General features: G+C 40.6%; 1 protein-coding gene across 20 annotated transcripts in view; it reads right to left on the bottom strand.

The window, feature by feature from the left end:
- Window positions 1–15,451, bottom strand: part of LOC127058644 (perilipin-3-like) — a 76,092-nt gene that overhangs the window by 53,343 nt on the left and 7,298 nt on the right. For 10 of the 20 annotated variants that reach the window (XR_007776450.1, XR_007776451.1, XR_007776418.1 and 7 more), the window contains exon 7: window positions 15,292–15,414. Coding sequence is in view for 9 of the 20 variants with exons in the window: in XM_050968915.1 (XP_050824872.1) it covers window positions 15,292–15,414 (123 nt within the window). In the remaining 11 variants the exon portion in view is untranslated. Of the gene's footprint in view, window positions 1–8,542; window positions 8,594–8,792; window positions 9,111–9,460; window positions 9,508–14,358; window positions 14,492–14,583; window positions 14,669–15,291; window positions 15,415–15,451 lie in introns of those variants that run through there. The other 10 variants (XR_007776443.1, XR_007776427.1, XR_007776422.1 and 7 more) reach the window with 6 other exon arrangements.

Below are 15,451 nucleotides of genomic sequence, written 5' to 3'. Positions count from 1 at the left end.
CAGGCCAGGACAAAATTAAGCTCACATTTACAGATTTAACTGCATCTTCTTTACATGGATGTAGTATGGTAGAGCCTTACACACATGATCACATTGCATTTATCGCTCCACTCTCTAAACCTGACAGAGTTGCAACTTTTTCTGGTCATGTATATTTATGTTTAACTATTTTCACAGAAATGTCCAGTTTATCTCTAGATTTCTTACCTGTGTATTTAATCATTACCCATATATCATACAACCTATTTCTTCCACTCAGGGTCACCCAGAGGATTCAGGGGGCCTGGGGCAAAGCAATTTTAGGGGCCCCTTCCATTAAAAGAAGTTGCAATACTATAGAATACTATATTCTCGTGGGGCTCCCTGCGGGGCCCAGGGCAAATTGTCCCACTTGGCACCCCCGCCTCCGGGCAGCCCTGCTTCCACTTTAAAATCTGACGGCTGCTTCTGCAGTACAATTGAGGAGTATAAGGAAGCAAACTATGAAAAGAGCTTTATGCCAACTGCATTTGCAAGTCAAAAAGTTCTGTTATATATCTTTGGTGTAATGTTACACAATAATGGTTACTGTGTATGTTTCATACAGGTGAGAGATAGGAAGAGTTTTTGACAGCTAGACCAGAAATTGTGGAAGAGCTATATTACTTAGTATGGAATACAAAGTGATAGTTTTTAAATGCCACTGAGACACAAGGTGGGTGAGGTACTATCTTTTATTGGACCAGCTTTTGGTGGTGGGAGAAACAAAGTTTTAAGCTACAGGGAGCTCTGCTTCAGCTCTGGGAAACGTACTCAGTGTCACTGCTAAATACAAGGCGGAACATATTGTTTAGCATAAGTAGTTACACATTTTTTGATAATACATACTCCTATATTGTAACATTTCACATGTTACATGATCATCTGTAGGAGAGAGCTCCTCCAATGGTGGACTTGGAAACACTTGTTTTATGAGACACAGCCCTATGAAGTCTTTATTAATGTTTCTCTACAGACATAAGTCACACAGGCACTCCTGTCACATCGTGTGTAGCGTACCTGTGATAGAAAGACCGGTAGGAATTTTACTGACTGTACAGTGGGAAGGAAAAAAAATAAGGAGAGGCTGGGAAATTTCAGCAAATTAGGACAAATAATTAGTCCTTGGCCGTGCCATCGATGTATCAGGTGTGACTATCTGAAGCTATGGGGCAGAGAGAGGAAAAAGAGAGAAAGAATGACTCTGGAGCCTGGCAAGTAGGGCATCCAGCTGGCAGAGTTGGGGGTAAAGCATTCAGGGTCCAGTATCCCAGCTCCAGTCTCTAGAAACAACTCAGCTATCTAAGCCATCCGATTCCAGGACAGGGGCACTCAGTCGTGGACTGCTAGCAGAGATAGGAATTTCTCTCTATTAGAGGGATGTGGCTTACTACACATACCCCTGTTACCAGCATCTCCTATTTGACTAACTAGGTGGCTTCCCACCTAATACACTAGCTCCTATGAATTGAATAATAAGGTGCTTAGCTCTCCCCCTTCATTGCATAGGGAGCCTAGATGCTTAATTTAGGAAGCTTCTGCTACTCCTGTCCACAAAGCCTAAGTGTGTGGGGGGCTTTTGGCACTTGAACTGTAGTCCCGCCCCCCATGTTGCCCCTTCCCCCTGAGCCCCCACCCTCATTCCATCCCTTCCCCTCAAGACCCCATCCACCCACTCACTCCTTTCTGATCCCTCACCCATTGCCTGCCCCCACGGCTGGGAAAAAGTGATGAGGCCACGTCCTCCTGGCACCCCTCTTTGTGGATTGCAGTGGCATTCCTGTGATTGTGCAGGCCCCTAAAAGTTGAACATTGCAAATGCTCAGCATTCCAATGCCCTAAATCCCTTTGAATGAAGCCCCAAATCATTACTGCAAGAGTTTGCAGATTCTAAGGACTAGAGGAGCATAAATAATGAAAGGGTTACTGATGCAGAGTGATCTTGATTGCTTGCATACTATTTGCTTGCACCCAGCTTACCATTTTGACATGATCAATTGTTATAGGGAAATAGTTATCATTTAAGAACAAAGAATGTACATCATATTTCCAAGATAGGGGACTATTCTGGTAAGCACCAGTTGTGAAAATGACCAGAAGAGCATAATGGATAATCAGATGAACATTATAACCCAGTGAGCCACTCTGGCCAAAAGGGCTAATGCAATCCTTGAATGTATAAACAGGTGAATCTTAAGTAGAAGAGAGGTTATTATCTCCGTTTAGCATTGGCAGAACTGGCACTAGAATTCCTTGTTCAGTTCTCCTGTCCACAGTTCAGAAGGAAGTTGAAAAATTGGAGAGTATTTAGAAAAAAGAGAATCTTAAGAAAGATTTTAAAAATTCCAAATAATCATTTCAAAAATTTTACTTTAAACTCGAAAAAAAATCTAGAAAATTGTGGTGTACTTTTTTTTTTTAAATTCTCTTTTTAAATTTTCATTGTGGGCGTTTTTCAAAGTGTTTTCATTACGAATCAGGGGAACAAGATTTGTGGTGTCAATTTTCTGACAAACTGGAAATTCTAAATTCTGATCAGATTTGGTTGCCATACTATTTAATTCTCACATCTTCCCTTTCCCTTACTGAAGTCAATGACAGAAGCCTGACTTCAGTAAAAACTCAATTAGGCCCTTAAATTTTAGAGACCGGCAGTTTGAGGAAAGATTACATTGGCTCAGTTAAAGATTTTTCTTTAATAACCTACTGGGCTAATATGGTGAAATTGTAAAATAGCTTTACAGAAAGCTATTGGTTTTCAAATCCTTTGCCTCCTATGTCAGTTGGTTCCTGGATTTAAAAAAAGTATTTGAAGTATTTCTTCTGCAATGGAGCTGTGTAACAATATAATGCTGAATGCAGGAAGTTGGCTTCTTTTTGGCTGGCAAGTTTTATTTCAGGTGCAGCCACATACCAAGGCATACACAATGCCACTTAGGGCAGAGAATGCCAAATATTGATGGCTTTTTTCAGAATGCCGGAAGGTCAATCAGTATGTAAGCCACTGCCTAAACACAGCAAGCATGCTGTAAATTAGTTGCACCATAAATGCAGTGATAAAGGAAGGATGCTCACGAAGGTTCTTGAAACCTATGGAGGACCCCCTCCACCCAAGACATGTAGTCCTCTGTCCTCACACAATCCTTTCCCATTCAACCCATCCTCTTCCTTGATCCCTCCCCAAAGTCTTCCTCTACAGACCACCTGATGGCCTCAAATAGTAGAGTATGAATGTATTGTTTACACACACACACACACACACACACACACACACACAAACACACACACATCCTGCAAATCCTTTAGAGAAAGGAGGGGCTAATGGTTTCCGCTAACAGTGGCAGAGTACCTTCTGTGGTCAAGCAAGATTCAGAAAGTGCATTTCCCTCTATGAAAATGGAGATTCAGGCACCTAAAAGCTAATCAGGGGAAAGGTACCATTGACATATCGTGTACAGTTACTGCAAATGGTGGATCATCCTCTCTTGCTGACAAATCACAGTGAAACCATACACCCAAGAGGAAAAGTGACCTATAGTCATCAGACCAAGATGACAAATGAACCAGGCACAGACTTATCCAAAGAGAACTTAAGGATAACTGAACCAGCCACATGCACAGCCTCATATCAATAGCAAAGTTTAATTCTTAGGAGACATTTTCAAATATCTCCAGAAAAAGAAAATCACACACACACACATTTTGTATCAAATAGAGAGACAATAACAGGTAGAGATTCAAAAATCCTAGTCAAACAATGCCTCATCTGCTGCTTTCCCTCATGCGTTATTTAGTACTACCCCATAGGATTGTTATTCTTTAAAATCTTGACCAATAAAACATTTACAGCATTATAAGAGATACAACATACCATATGTAGATTAAGCCCCACATGCTCTCTTCTTCCCTCCCTAGCCATGGTGACTGATAACAAGGCTTGTTCCATTGCCACTCTCTGCAAGCGAGAGCTACACCAGGCAGGAGCCATCTCTTATGACTCCAAAGAGTAACTCACTCTCTGGATCACATACAGTTGTCACCAGTGTATGTACAATCATCTACCTTTTCTACACAGGGTGTGGCAGAGAAGGAGCTATCTGGCTGTGCAGGGACAGGCCTTGGAGGCTGGCTGAGGAGATTAACTATTGCTTCCAGCTGTTTATGGATGATAACTGAGGCTACCCCCATGCCCCTCAGTTGGGTTTCCATGCTCTGTATGGCCTCAGAGTCTTCCCGATGGCTGGTTTCTAAGAACTCCAGTACTCTCTTACTTGTTGCAGATGTGACCCTCTCACTTTCTGTAAACTGAAGTTTTGTTGTCTCCTCCTGAGCTTGATGGCTTGGAGAGGCCTGCCCCCCACCCGGTGCCACTGCTGGGGGCGTCATCTCCTCCTTTGAGGTTGCTCTTCCCAGTAGGTACATCACAATGACTTGGTCCTGCAGCAAACCTGTTACAAGCAGTATCTTCTGATTTCTCTCTGACCTCCAGGCCAAATAAGGAATTATACTTCCTTCATGCTCCCCTGTAAGGTCAAAGAAATCCAGGTTTGAGATTTCATCATCCTGGCTGCCATGTTTAATATTCACTTGGTTGCTCCCACTCTCAAGATGGCTGGACAAAGCATGAGCTGCCACTAAAAACCCAGATTTACTAGCATGTGCATTGCTGCTGGTCTGTGATGGTCCAGCCTTCTCCCCGTCATTTCATGGCTCTGACCTAACACACAAGAATGATTATTCTTCTAAAACAGCTTTCCAAGATGCTGGCGGGTGCCAAGACCTAACCATTCTTCTCGCTCTAAATCAAGAATACATCACAGCAATATCACTTCAAAAGCCATATTAAGTGAGGCTTGCTATTCCCATGAATTCAATTTCTTTAAACTGTATTTCAATTGGACATAAAACCAAACCAAAGGGCAGGAAGAATTGTAGCTTAAATCCCCAGTCTAGAGGGAGAGTGTCATGGGACTCCTCCTCAAGACAGACAATGGCTGGAGGTCTGAAACCAATAGAGGGTGCCTTCAAGGAGATCATGAGAGCATCAGAGGTGCAATTACCTCAGGAACCGTGACAGTTGGTACATGGTCTTTTTGAAAATTAAGATGTAATAAAAAGAGTCAGTCCCTACACATACTACATGGTGTGGTGTGAAGGGTTTCCACAGGAGGTGGGAACATTACCCTGAGTTACAGAAAGTGTGTGAGGGAATGTAAATGTTTTAAAAAGAATTACAGTGGCCACTCTCTCTGTAAGGGTCAGTGCCTTCATTACCATGTGCCTGGTTTTTCATAAATGCTAGGCACCCACAACTCTAGCTGTAATCAAGGGGAAGTGTGAGGATGGGCTGGGAATACAGTTTTATGATCCAGGGGTATGAAGGAACTATAAAAGGATTTGCCTTGAAAGAGAGAGAAGGAACGCATGGCAAACCAGGATGTAAATCTACAGCACATTACAGTGCTGCACACTAACTGGTCATATGGACCTTGTTGCCGTGTACTAAATGTTTCCCAGTGCACAATGATCTGCTCCTCTTTCAAAAAGAGCAGTATGTCATTGCATACTAGGTAAATTTTGCTGCACCGAAGCAGGGTCCACACAGCCACTTAGTGTGTTCGAGATTTACACCTGGCTTGCCACACACAAAGTCTCTGTCTATACAAGTCCAAAAAGTGACTTCAAATAACTCTCTATATAGGAGTGCCTCTCCAGATCCTCTACACCTTCAGTCATCAAAACTTTCCAGGGCTAGAAGCAAAGTGCCTTCCCTAATAACAGCTGGGAATCACCTCTTTTAAATTCTCTAAAATTCTCATCCTAGAGGGCTAAGAGACCTGACTTTAAGGACGGACATAGCGAGATGAATATGATCTCAGACTAATTTTGGGAGACAGTAGCTCCACATTTTTGGAAGTTGGAGAAAGAGGATATGTTTTAGTGGCAAGCCATTTTTCTTTTTTCCTTTTCTTGTTTGAAAACCCATCAACCATTCCTAAATTTGGGATGCTCAATAAGTCCCAGAAGACTAGGCGAAATAGTGAGCAGAGAGGAGGGATGCTGGTCAAAGATTCACAAATAATTAGCTGGTTATAGTTTTCCACCTACACTTTCTCTCTCTGTGTCTCTTCCCTGCATTGTGCCTTTATTTCTGCCTCATTTTATATCTTTCAGAAAAAAAAGACAACGCACTATTCCTGTGAATTTGATTTCCTTCAACTGTGCTTCCAATTGGACTTGAAACCAAACACAGACACAAAAATCCACCATAAACAAATTATTGAGATATGTTTGAGTCACAGGACCCTACAATATCAGCCTTACCATAGTTTCTGGTAGGCTTTTTTCAAAACCATATTACAATTGCAGCAGACAAAGTGAGGAAGAGCTACACTTTTGCTCTGTAAACATTTCCATGAATTCATGTTGCAAGCAACAAATTTCTATCCCTTCTTCTAAAATGTAACTCCAGCCCCCCTTCCCATCTGTGCCAAATATTACAATATCCAGTTCATGGAACTCTAGAGGACACTCAGTCCACTTTCTCTTCCATCCCACACTTGCAAATCCTGCTGTGATCTCAGAGTTAGAACTGCAACTTTAAAGCTCTTTTCTGACTAGAGTGTGACGGAAGGTAATAGTAAACTCACAGTGCTATTCATCTGTAAATCTCAAACTACTTTACAAAGGAATTCACATAACATTGCCTCCATTTTATAGGAGGGTGGGGAGGGAAGCAAGGCAGAGATGTGAAGTAATTTGCCTAAGGTCACACATAGAAAGCAGTACATTTTAGTTGCACGTCACCTCTGAGATAAGTACAGAAATACAACTTCATCCCATGATTTACTCACCTTGAGGTTCAAGTGTAGTCGTAACTGGAGGTATATCACTGATGGAAGGATCACGGGGAAATGTGATGTTTCAGTGGTGCTCCTTTTCAGAGGTGGAAGCATGGAACCCAGGCCATGGTCAGCATGGACTAAGAGCTGACTGAGGACCTTGCTGAATACATCCTACAAAAAGAAGCATCATGTCATTGACTTAGTCCTTCCTCCATAACCTATGCTTCCAGGAAATCAGTCCCTTTGGAGCTGTTGTGGATATTGACAATAGAAGTCTCTAAGAGCTGAAGACTCAAATTAAATCAAGCCACTTCAAGAGTCTGTGTATCCACTGCAGGGATCTATTTAACTATGAGGTCTAGTAGCCAAGGTAAGAGTACTTATCTTGCTAGTTTCATGCCACTTGCAAGAGGCATTTATTAAAAATTGGGTGTGCCTTTTTGCTTCTTTATCATGTTTCCAAAGAAGGCTTCAACAGCTTTGTTATTCTTCTTGCCAGTATCTTCACAGTATCACTGCACGGGAGGAGGCAGAAGAGTAAGTCTGCATGTTTTTAATCTTAGAAATATTAGACTAAATTTCCCTAGGTTTTCTGGAGTACCTAGGAGGAGAGGATTGCTTATAAAATGGGCTTTGTGTACTTCCACATCTTCTTTGAATTGGGAGAATTAAATTTTTTAAAATAACTATCTTTTGTAACACATCATACAACTTGTGGGACTCAGAAGGGTGTTAAGAAACAAGTTAACAGTATGACTAAACATCTCTTTCCCTCAGCTGTCCAATTTACTGTCTCTGTGTGAAAATTAGAATCTCAATGAGAGAAGGGTTAAAATGTCAAATGATCACCAACCAAGATGACACTTTTGGAGAGGTCAAAAAAAAAAAAAAAAGTCCTTTCATATTGCTTCCATGTATTATGAAGCAGAAAAACAAAAAAGAGGAGGGCATAAGCTCATTCCCTCTCCCCAGTTCTCTTTCCAGGTTCCCTTAATAGTTAGGGTCTTCCATTTTGAAAGCTACAGGATCATTCAGCTCAGATTGGACATGTAGCTCTTTCAGGAATTGCCCCTCATCAAAAATGACTATTATCATTAATAAAATGTGGTTAATTGAGTCGTAATAACATCGGGGAGTAGCATTGTGCTTCAACATCATCTACAATTACCAGCCTTTCATGTTTTTTCTAGAACTGATTGGAATATTTTCAACTAAATGTAATTTCACCTCAATATGCTATTTAGTCAAAGCCAGAACATTCCACAGACACTGAGCGGTTTCAACAAAAAGTTTCTGAGGGGAAGGCCTCATATCCAGGGCTCCCTGGTCACTTCTGACCAGAAAGAGAGAGAGAGAGATCAAAAACCTGGCCTTTCTGATTGTAAGACACATTTTTAACACAATTCTATTTTGCAAAAGCATTCCAAAGTTTTGTTTTCATTCTAATGTAGGACAAAACAAATACTGAAACCTCAAATGTTTTTGTGAGACTGAACTGTTATTCTCTGACCAGCTCTAGATTTTTCTGAAGCCACTACAGCAATAACAAGGACTGTATAATGTGACTGGTTTCTAGAGAGTAATGATACTGAGTACAACAGTCAACGGGTGGCTAACACCCAAGAGTTAAGATCAGTAATTTACTTGCAGGAGCCTAAATGTCTACTGAAGGCACCTATCTGCTTTGAGTTCTTATTTGGCTTTTGAAGATGTGTTCTAATCAGATGAAACTGAAAAGCAAGAAAAATTATTGTAGGTCCAAATGGCAGAGTAAACAGTAACCCAACACCATACAAACAAAACACTGAAGCACAAGAACATTACATCCTTTCTATCACTGCATTTCATAGAAAAGAAGTCCCAACTGTACCCTTCTTACAAGAAGCTACTACAACTAGGATCTAAAGCAGACAGAATAAAAAAGGGGAGATGCATCATATCCAAATGTGTTTTTTAAGTACACAAGAAACAACAACCACCAGTTGTTAAAGGTTGTGAGGCAGGCTTGACAAAGTCCAGGATTGGGATTAGTGGACAGACGGACAAACCAATAAAATCCACCTTCATTTCAACTCCCTCTTCAAGACACAGAGTTAAGCGTCACAGCCAGGCAGTCCAAATACAATTACAGTAGACATAAAAACAGCCAAGCAACACATGGCAATAACCATTTTTCTACTGTATCTTTTGATAGTAGCAATAACTGTAATCTGAGCTAGTTTTAGATCTTCCCATTTCACTTCAGACCTGTAGCAAGACAAAGATTTCACACAACATTCAGAGAGAAAGTTAACTTACAACCGATCCCTCCAAGAACAATAATATAAGGAGCACCCCAGAACACAGATATACACTAAAATGGAAGAAAGTCAACAATTTCTTGTTATGAAAACTCAAACATCAGAACCCCTTTAAATTATGGAATATAGAAATATGAGAAATCTAAAACTGTGTTGCCTAAAAGAAACAGTGAATACTGTACTTTAGATTAGGAGGAGATCAAAATATTTGATATAAAATACTGTCTCTAAAGAAGCTAAAACAGGAATGGGGTGGGTGTGGGGAGAGAAAGGGAGAAGAGAAACATACTTACTAACCCTCAAAGTCAGTCTCACACAAAAAGTTACTCCAAAATCTTGGAGACCTGAAAGAGAAAGATAGTTAACTAAAATAATGTAAGAGATAGCCTATCTATTTCTTTGACTGGCACTATTCTTTCATTCAACTGGACTCTTCTAGGATGCCACACCCTGACTAGCAACTGTTGCTAATTAGGAGAAGCTGTTTTTTCCTTGCTAACACAGACTAGACACTAAAGGAGGAGTGGTGTGTGGTTTCCCAGCTGATTGGTATGGATCATTTAAAGTCTCTCACAAGTTCTAAGAATACTATATTGTAATTATACTAATTATTTGTAGTAGAGTGTTAATGCAGTTTAATAGCTAGAGATGCTGGCCTTCCATAATCAGCCTGTTTTTGCACCTTTTTGCCTTATACCCATGTCCTGCAAATATTTGTTCTCTGTTGCACAAAGTCTTAACCCTAAATTTACAAGAAATAAAGCAAGCTCTAAGACATTTTTCATCTATCAGGGCTGAATTTGTCTCAAAAGTTTGAGGCAAACTGGAGATGGCATTTGGGAGCTCTGCATATAACAATTGATGTTTTCACTTCTTGAAAATTTATCTTTTTGATTTGGTTTATCATAATTCCCAAACATCTTGACTGAAACTGTGAAACACTCTAGGGTTTGCCTTAACTAGGGAAAGTTATGAATTTACTTTAGATTCAGCTTCACCATGGTAGCTAAAGCCAATCTTTTTTTTATTAATATAGATACAGGAGCCTAGGTTAGAAATTGACCAGCTAATATGTTAAAGATGTTGTCCCGGGTCTGCACTAGGAAAATAGCACAGTTTATATCACTTAACTAACATGCATTAGGTTACATGGGACCAACCTAAACTCAAACTTTTTCTAGTTATTTTTTTCTCCTTTCTTCTCTCACAGAAGGTTGGGGGGAGAACTGGTAAATTTCAGGAAAGAGATAGGTAAATTGGGATAATAGTTAAGGAGATAATAGTTAAGGAGTTACTAAAGGTCATTTATCCATACATAAGGAATTCTGCAAGGTTAATAAATATCTTGTCTTGTCTGCCTTTTGCTGGCATAACTGTCAATTAGGAATGCTATGCCCTCAAAAGCACCCTGTATAGATGCAGATATACTGGGGAGGAAACCCCTTTGCAAATATAGCTTATTTCTAGGGCTGTCAAGTGATTAAAAAAATAAATCATGAGTAATCGTGTGATTAAAAAAAATTATTACAGTTGTGTTAAATAATAATGGAATAAAATTTATTTAAATATATTTGGATGTTTTCTACATTATTAGTTATATTGATTTCAATTACAACAGAGAATACAAAGTGTATACTACTCACTTTATAGTTTTATTACAAATATATGCACTGTAAAGAACAAAAACAGTATTTTTCAATTCACCTCATATAAGTACTATAGTGCAATCTCTTTATCATGACAGTTGAATTTACAAATGTAGAATTATGTACAAAAAATAACCGCTTTGAAAATAATACAATGTAAAACTTTGTCCTACAAGTCCGCTCAGTCCTACTTCAGCCAATCGCTCAGACAAACAAACTTGGATACAATTTGCAGGAGATAATGCTGGCTGCTTCTTGTTTGTCACCTAATAGTGAGAATGGGCATTTGCATAGCACTATTGTAGCTGACATTGCAACCTATTTATGTCTCAGATGCACTAAAAATTCTTATGTCCCTTCATCTTCCATAGGACATGCATCCATGCTGATGACGGGTTCTGCTCAATAACTATCCAAAGCAGAGTGGACAAATGCATGTTCATTTTCATCATCCGAGTCATACGTCACCAGCAGAAGGTTGATCTTCCTTTTTGGGGTTTGGGTTCGGTAGTTTCTGCATCTGAGTGTTGCTCTTTTGAGATTTCTGAAAGCATGCACCCTACCTAGTCCCTCTCAGATTTTGGAAGGCACTTCTGATTCTTAAGCCTTGGGTCAAGTGCTGTAGCTATATTTAGAAATCTCACATTAGTACTTTCCTGGCATTTTGCCAAAACTGCAGAGAAAGTGTTCTTAAAACAAAATGTGCAGGGTCATCATCTGAGATTGCTAACAACAGGAAATATATGGCAGAATGTGGGTAAAACAGAGCTGAAAATATACAGTCTTCCCCCAAGGAGTTCAGTCACAAATTTAACTGATGCATTATTTTTTAACCACCACCATCAGCATGAAAGCATATCCTGTGGAATGGTGGCCAATGCATGAAGGGACATATGAATGTTTAGCATATCTGGAACATAAATACCTTGCAACACCAGCTACAAAAGTGCCATATGAACACCTGTTCTCACTCTCAGGTGACATTGTACATAAGCAGCAGGCTATCCTGTAACTGTAAACAAACTTGTCTGCCTTACCAATTGGCAGAATAAGAAGTAGGACTGAGTGGACTTGTAGGTTTTAAAGTTTTACATTTTGTTTTTGAGAAGGGTTATGTAACCCCCACCCCCAAAAAAAAGTCTACATTTGTACATTACACTTTCCTCATAAAGAGATTATACTACAGTACTTGTAGGTGAATTGAAAAAAAATTTTTAGTCTAAATATTTATAAAAAATATATAAAGTGAGCACTGTACAGATTGTATTATGCTTATTAGAAATCAATATATTTGAAAATGTAGGACATCCAAAAATATTTAATTGGTATTCTACTGTTTAAAAAAAAATGTGCTTAATTGCACTGTTAATCATGATTTAGTTGAGTTAATTGCAATTAATTGCCAGCCCTACTTATTTCATTTGCTGAAGTCATAAATGATGCTGACAATGAACTTTTGCTGGAATAAGCTGCATCTTCCTTTTAGTATAGGCAAGGCATTCACGGTGGCTTTTATAGAATGTAGGTATTCCAGAACTACTAGATCAATTTTCCCCTCTGTAGGAAGAGTGGCTTAGAAAAATGCATCTGGAACAGCTTCTCTCCCCTTGACTTTGGGTACAACTACATTGAGCAAACTTCAGCTCTTGTGCACATTAGTAAATTCACAGCTGTAATAGTTGCAGTTGAGGCTTGTGTGTGGTACCCTGCTGCAGCTGGACCCCCTTGTGCTAGTTGCAGTATACTGAAATCTACTAGTATTCAGTATGATTACAGAAAGGTAAAATGGGGATAACAAAGTGGTATCATGTGGCCCTTTAGAGAGGCACAAAGCATAGGAATGTCTCAAGGGAGTAGCAGGGCTGGGAAGAACCTAGGATCTAGGTGGTAACCAAGCTATTATAGCACCCTCAAGTTTGGCCTGGGTTTTAGGTTAAAGCACTTTTATTTTTAAAGTGGGCTGCTCTGATCTATAGAGGTTTTAGAACACTGCTCTGCAAGACCCCTGTGACAGCACTGTCAGTCTCATTTTCAAAGAGTGATATAAGCACTAAGGGCTGAAGTCACTTGTAAGTGAAAGTTGTCTCAGCAGGTCCTGCAATGCTGAGTGGAGCAATGCCTAAATACCTTTAAGCACAAGGGCATCAATGTTTTTGCTTTCTAGGGTATGTGGTGCACTAAACAGAACCCATATCCTCTGTATTATGGGCACTGTATCACCTTCATTTGATATTCAAAAGCTCTTATTTTAATCTGAATAGTTTGCTTTGTATTTCATAGCAGTGATTGAGGCCTTTCGTATTTGACAGTTGGTCTGAGGCTGTGGGAAAAGCTGAAGTACTCACCCTTTTGATAACAAGGCTTGAGAAGTCTGGTGGTACCTTAGAGGCAATGGATTTGGGCATAAGCTCTTGTGGGTAAAGGACATCTGAAATGGTCTTCTCTTCACAAAAGCTTATGGCCAAATAAATCTGTTGGTACCACCAGACTCCATCTGTACCCACAGAAAACCAAACACTGCTACCTCTGGTACTTGTCACCCTATGATGTGGATTTAAAGGGCCTGCTTTCCTCAGGGAAAGGCTATAGACATGCAACCTTTCACATTTCCAGCTGTGAGGTTTGGAAATATGCAGCCTTGATACAGATTCCAAGTGATTTTATAGGTGCTTGAGATTATACACTAGCACATCCCCCACCTGAATAACCAATATTTTAATAGGCGTGACATTTATGCCCTAGAGCCCCTCTAGGGACAGCCCTTTTTTGAGATAAGGCAAAGGAATCCCAGGCCTGTTCTCTCCTGGGGCAGGGGCCAGGACAGAGCAACCCAGGTAGTATCTAGCCCAGGTTGGCTAGATAGTGGTAGGAATTTTAACCAACTGCACTGTTAGCAACTTCTGAAAAGCAACCTGAAATCTTAAGTGCAATTCTACCACAGCCATGAGAGCAACACTTATTTCTGTTCCCAGTTTCACAAGAAACTAGAGCATGTTTACAGGTCTGAGTAGTGGTGATCTAGAACTACTTAGAAATTAAGGCTTTAGATTTGGTTCCATGGTATATGGGGTAAGCTTCCCAGGCTTTTAAGTGTCATCTACACACTAATGCCAGTGGTTGCTGCTACTGGCAAATAAGGCTACATATAGCATGACTAATGGCAGGCACAGATGTCTACTGGAGACTGGGAAATCACCTCTTAGAAAGAGCAGATTAGACCTTCATTCAAATGAAGTGACATTTTATTTTGAAGACAGTGGTAACACAAACAAGTAGTATCTGAACTGAGAAGTGATCTACATTACAGTAGTCACACAACACCACCTCCAGAAATTACGAGAGAATTAGGCACAGTGCATATGAGTACTAGCCACTGGTATCTTACTTGACATATGCCAGTACACATCAAGTCAGAAGGAAGACTGAACAAATTTGCCTTCGTCCTTAGAAGTTTCAGGTTTCTAGGTCACGGGGCCTCCTTAGACTTGGAGGCTTCCTCAGCCTACTTTTCTTGGTTTTCTGGTTCAATGGCGTCTGCAGACCCCTTACCCAATGGGATGAAGGGTCCCACAACCCAAGACAGAGGAGTAGTCTCCATCACGTATGCCATCAGCTCATCTACATATTCCTGGGCCTTGGTCACCATCTCCTGGCTCTGGGTTAGGAGGCTGCTGGAGAGATCCTGGAAGGAATGGGCAGTGGAGAAGGATGCATGAAGCTCTTCCATGTTGTGATACATCTGTTTCACCTTATCCTGAAAGTTGGTAGGGAGACCTTGAATGCTGGCTACTAGCATCTGGCAGGCATTCTGCAGCTGCTGGATAATGCTGCGGGACATAGCCAGGGTCTCAGACTCCATCTGTTGGAGAAACAGAAGTTTAATTCTAGTGTTTAGAACACAATAAAGCTCAAACTTGCCACTGCCTCGGGTGATGTTGTAAGGCAGCAAGTTACGCTGCAAGGTACTACTGGCAGTCAAGGAGTTCTGATGGAAAGACCATTGGCACCAACAAGGTCTGCAATGGATGTGCAGTGCTCTTTCAGGATACATGAAGAGGCCAAGGTGCACCTTCCTTAAGAGAAGGGACTTGTGGCAATGGAGGCTAACAGGCAGTAAGTCGTGTAAAGTCGATCAGAAGAGAGCTAAGCCAAGTTAACAGAGGTTTCACTGGTTGCAAGCCCATGATCTACAGTCAGTTTTCAGGCTGTGCAGAGGTTTAAAAATAGTAAGCATGGATCTAAAGCAGCTATGCTTCTTGGGGAGAGACCTTGCTGGTGTGACATCACTTTAGGGATGTCTAAGCAAGGAAGCCACTCATTAGGCTCAAAAAAGGGAACAACTTTTTGTAATGAACTTAAGATCACCTGAGTTTGAGCTACTTATCCAAAGACAACACCCTGCAAGGCCCAGAATAATTGCTACCTTCTCAGACCAGAGAAGACCGACTGCCCCCCAAAATGCACACACCCAAGCGTACATACCTCTGGTTTTCCCAAATCCTTGATTTCACTGCTTTCTGGCTGCTCTCTATTCCAGCTCAGCCATATGTGATGGAACTTCTCCTGGACTTCTTGGAGAGAAACACCTTGCTTAAGGTATTCAATCTAGAAGTGGATTAAGCATATCTAGAGATGAGACATT

Source organism: Gopherus flavomarginatus, chromosome 1, assembly GCF_025201925.1.
Source record: "Gopherus flavomarginatus isolate rGopFla2 chromosome 1, rGopFla2.mat.asm, whole genome shotgun sequence".
Classification (NCBI taxonomy): domain Eukaryota; kingdom Metazoa; phylum Chordata; order Testudines; family Testudinidae; genus Gopherus; species Gopherus flavomarginatus.
This window is presented reverse-complemented; position numbering and strand designations above follow the sequence as displayed.